The sequence below is a fragment of the Procambarus clarkii genome, chromosome 73 (genome assembly GCF_040958095.1).
Source record: "Procambarus clarkii isolate CNS0578487 chromosome 73, FALCON_Pclarkii_2.0, whole genome shotgun sequence".
Lineage (NCBI taxonomy): Eukaryota > Metazoa > Arthropoda > Malacostraca > Decapoda > Cambaridae > Procambarus > Procambarus clarkii.
The window spans coordinates 13,719,915-13,724,914 of record NC_091222.1 but is presented as its reverse complement, the minus strand read 5'-3'; the positions used below and the strand labels follow the sequence as shown (position 1 = coordinate 13,724,914).

At 35.2% G+C, this 5,000-nt stretch overlaps 1 protein-coding gene across 5 annotated transcripts in view; it reads left to right on the top strand.

Annotated features, from left to right (window-relative positions):
• The window catches only part of LOC123774144 (uncharacterized), a 270,075-nt gene that overhangs the window by 246,409 nt on the left and 18,666 nt on the right, over nt 1-5,000 (top strand). For 4 of the 5 annotated variants that reach the window (XM_069312678.1, XM_069312674.1, XM_069312675.1 and 1 more), the window contains one exon: nt 3,061-3,209. The exons of the other annotated variant lie outside the window; for it this stretch is intronic. In XM_069312678.1, coding sequence (XP_069168779.1) covers nt 3,061-3,209 — 149 coding nt within the window. The remainder of the gene's footprint in view (nt 1-3,060; nt 3,210-5,000) is intronic. 5 annotated transcript variants of the gene reach the window in all.

Below are 5,000 nucleotides of genomic sequence, written 5' to 3'. Positions count from 1 at the left end.
AACCTAACTTTTTCGGCTACCTAACATAACCTAACCTATAAAGATAGGTTAGGTTAGGTTAGGTAGGGTTGGTTAGGTTCGCTCATATATCTATGTTAATTTTAACTCCAATAAAAAAAAATTGACCTCATACATAATGAAATGGGTAGCTTTATCATTTCATAAGAAAAAAATTAGAGAAAATATATTAATTCAGTAAAACTTGGCTTGTTAGGCAAATTGGGCCTTGCATAGTAGGCTGAGAAGTGCGTTCTGGCTACTAGGTACGACATATATATATATATATATATATATATATATATATATATATATATATATATATATATATATATATGTCGTACCTAGTAGCCAGAACTCACTTCTCAGCCTACTATTCAAGGCCCAATTTGCCTAATAAGCCAAGTTTTCCTGAATTAATATATTTACTATAATTTTTTTCTTGTGAAATGATAAAGCAATCCTTTTCTCTATGTATGAGGTCAATTTTTTTTTATTGGAGTTAAAATTAACGTAGATATATGACCGAACCTAACCAACCTTACCTAACCTAACCTAACCTATATTTATAGGTAAGGTTAGGTTAGGTAGCCAAAAAAAGCTAGGTTAGGTTAGGTTAGGTAGGTTAGGTAGACGAAAAAACATTAATTCATGAAAACTTGGCTTATTAGGCAAATCGGGCCTTGAATAGTAGGCTGAGAAGTGCGTTCTGGCTATTAGGTACGACATATATATATATATATATATATGTCGTACCTAGTAGCCAGAACTCACTTCTCAGCCTACTATTCAAGGCCCGATTTGCCTAATAAGCCAAGTTTTCCTGAATTAATATATTTACTATAATTTTTTTCTTATGAAATGATAAAGCAACCCTTTTCTCTATGTATGAGGTCAATTTTTTTTTATTGGAGTTAAAATTAACGTAGATATATGACCGAACCAAACCAACCCTACCTAACCTAACCTAACCTATATTTATAGGTAAGGTTAGGTTAGGTAGCCAAAAAAAGCTAGGTTAGGTTAGGTTAGGTAGGTTAGGTAGACGAAAAAACATTAATTCATGAAAACTTGGCTTATTAGGCAAATCGGGCCTTGAATTGTAGGCTGAGAAGTGCGTTCTGGCTATTAGGTACGACATATATATATATATATATATATATATATATATATATATATATATATATATATATATATATGTCGTACCTAGTAGCCAGAACTCACTTCTCAGCCTACTATGCGAGGCCCGATTTGCCTAATAAGCCAAGTTTTACTGAATTAATATATTTTCTCTAATTTTTTTCTTATGAAATGATAAAGCTACCCATTTCATTATGTATGAGGTCAATTTTTTTTTATTGGAGTTAAAATTAACGTAGTTATATGACCGAACCTAACCAACCCTACCTAACCTAACCTAACCTATCTTTATAGGTTAGGTTAGGTTAGGTAGCCGAAAACGTTAGGTTAGGTTAGGTTAGGTAGGTTAGGTTGTCGAAAAAACATTAATTCATGAAAACTAGGCTTATTAGGCAAATCGGGCCATGCATAGTAGGCTGAGAAGTGAGTTCTGGCTACTAGGTACGACATATATATATATATATATATATATATATATATATATATATATATATATATATATATATATATATATATATATATATATATATATATATACATATATATATAATTCTAACACGAATTTTCTCTATCTTTCTTACGTTTCTTTTCACTGTTGATGGTAATTCAAAGATCTGTGACTGTGTAAAAATGTCGTCAACATACCTGCAGTATATGGCCGGTTTCAAGTTTATGTCGACTAAGACTTTTTGCTCGATGGTACCCATGTAGAAGTTTGCAAACAGGACACCTAGGGGAGAACCCATGGCGACCCTATCTACTTGCTAATACATGTGCCCATCCGGGCTCAAGAAGGGTGCCTCTTTAGTACAAGCTTGGAGTAGTTTCCTTAGGATATTTTCTGGTATGTAAAGAGGAGTACAGGCCGGATCACGGTACACTTAATACCCATTCAATACCCATTGTTTCGTGTTCTGTCTTGTGTTTGAATTTAATACCCATTCAATACCCATTGCTGAAAGTTTGTTTTCACCTCATCCACCTCACCCAAATGTAGATAAAAACTCGAAGATGTGTAAGCTCTATTCAGTTTCAGTTGTGTGTTTGTAAACTAAAGTCTTTGAAAATGTTATAAGTTTTACGAAACGCGCTCAAGTGTCGCGTCAGACTAGAAATAAAAATGAATTTTGGAGAATTGATCTTTGAATTACCATCAACAGTGAAAAGAAACGTAAGAAAGATAGAGAAAATTCGTGTTAGAATTATTAATCTTACTTTTTCGGTCATATTTAATAATATATATATATATATATATATATATATATATATATATATATATATATGTATATATATATATATATATATATATATATATATATATATATATATATATATATATATTTTTTTTTTTTTTAAAGTTTGTGAGGGTACCACCTCTGGTGCCAATGTGGGGACCCATAGCCTCGGAGAAGAAAATAAAAAGTATTCAGAGGAGACCTTGTGGTTTCTCACTGAACACTAATATTATCTTCTCCTACCACCCCCATTCTTTTGTATGTACACATATATATTTACTTTATTTGAACTTTGTTACAAAAAAGGAGTTACATATGGGTTACAAAGATGGTTATCATAGGTTGTCGAGTTCTTCCAGCTCCTCAGATGGCGGGCAGGAACCCTGGATGCAGTGCTCATTTCCCCTCTGTATCGCCACACTGAGGCGCTATATATATATATATATATATATATATATATATATATATATATATATATATATATATATATATATATATATATATATATATATATATATATATATATATGGTCCTTCTGAACCTTCTGAAGAACCTTTGGACCTTCTGAAGATGTATTTAATATACGAAAGTACTTAAGGAAATTTCCTGTTTCATTTTTCCTCCGTGGTCTGACATTGTCATATATATATATATATATACATATATAATTGGTGGTTGTGGTTGTGAGGTGTCACCGTCAGAGCTGGAGGAGGTGGTCCTACAGCATCCCAAGGTGGTGGAGGTGAGCGTGGTGGGCGTACCTGACAGCAGGATCGGCGAGGCGCCCAGGGCTTATGTTGTCACCTCCGCTCCAACTACACAAGATGAGATAACAAAGTTAGTATATATATATGTGTGTGTGTGTTTATCACATGGACTGCATACAACTCTAGGTAGCAGCACTGAATTTAATACATATTCAGCCACTTTGACCGAAAGGTACAGTCATAACGTATAGGTGTTCGATTCCTTGTTATCCAAATGGTTGAGCATCATTCCCTCTCTCCGTCCACCTAACCCAACTCTTTTCCTTTCGTCGTATCCCTTCCATGTGTTATATAGCAATACAGGCTAGCTGTACCTCGTAGTCCACACTACTTTTTATTACATTTAATATTCCTTAAACATGTTTGACAATATATCAAACTTTATTTGCAGTGTAAATTGGTGCTTGGTAAACTTCTTAAATAATTTAGTTGTGTTTATATTTTTGTACTTGACTCAACTATTGTACAGGATTTTCTTCCCGTGATTGGTATTTGTTAAATGTTTTTAATTCATATTGTATATTTTTATCCCGCCAAATTATCTTACTCCGAGGATTTTCTCAAAGATATATCACGATATTATGATTTCATCGTGTATTTGGCGGGATTGTCTGATGGAAAACGCCATTACCATTATAATATTTAACTTTACAATGTATAGTATCATTTTGTATTATCGCTATTCATTTGAACCATAAAGAGTTTTTGTTTCTATTAGGTCTAGTTTCTGCTCACTGGCTGACCTGAACAGTCTTTTATCAACCTCAAAATGTTACGCCGTATTTAAAATGCATTACACAATAGTGTGAGAAGTAAGATTTAGATTTCATCTGATTGTTCACAGCTTGTGTAACAATATACACTACCACAAACAGTTTAGCGCTGACAACTACAAGGTTCTGAGTCTAGGTAATGATCATATCAGCTGAGGATCATGATTAGTGCGGATCTTAAGCCAAGAAGTCAACGCAAACTGTTAGGAATAAGGCAAACAGAATACTGAAATTTATCTCATGAAACATTAGTAATACAACAACGAAAATTCTTTTTCAGCGTTATCTTGCTCTTGGTAACCCCCATTTAGCTTACGCACTTCAGTTGTGCTCATCATCAAGATATAAACAGACATAAAAGAAAATGTCTGTTGCTACAGGAAGTCAGAAGCGTGGAGCTAGTCTCGTCAATCTTAACAGAATGACTTCGTTGCTGCCTAAGTCCTTAGACTAGATGGTAGAACGATGACTTCGATCCTTCCAGGTCAGCGTTCAATCCCAGACCGTCCATCTGGTTGGATTACCATTCCTTTACTCCGTCCTGTCATAAATCCTTATCCTCATTTTCCATCCAAGTTCTATATACGAGTACAGACTTAGTGCTTTCTCCTGATTGTTACCGATAATTATCTTATCTGCTGAGGAATGGTCATAAGGGGATTCAAGTTGACCAGACGTCCGCTAGACACCAACTCTCAACCTTGCTAAGTATCAACATTCCATACAAATTAATATTCCTCCAAGGAGGCGAAGGTAGATTATGTTGTGAAAGAGATGGTATATAATGAATTAAATGGATGGGGATGTTGGAGATGGAAGGTGGTGAAGGAGATGGAAGGTGGTGAAGGTGAGGGAAGGTGGTGAAGGAGAGGGAAGGTGGTGAAGGTGAGGGAAGGTGGTGAAGGTGAGGGAAGGTGGTGAAGGAGAGGGAAAGTGGTGAAGGTGAGGGAAGGTGGTGAAGGAGAGGGAAGGTGGTGAAGGAGAGGGAAGGTGGTGAAGGAGAGGGAAGGTGGTGAAGGAGAGGGAAGGTGGTGAAGGAGAGGGAAGGTGGTGAAGGAGAGGGAAGATGGTGAAGGTGAGGGAAGGTG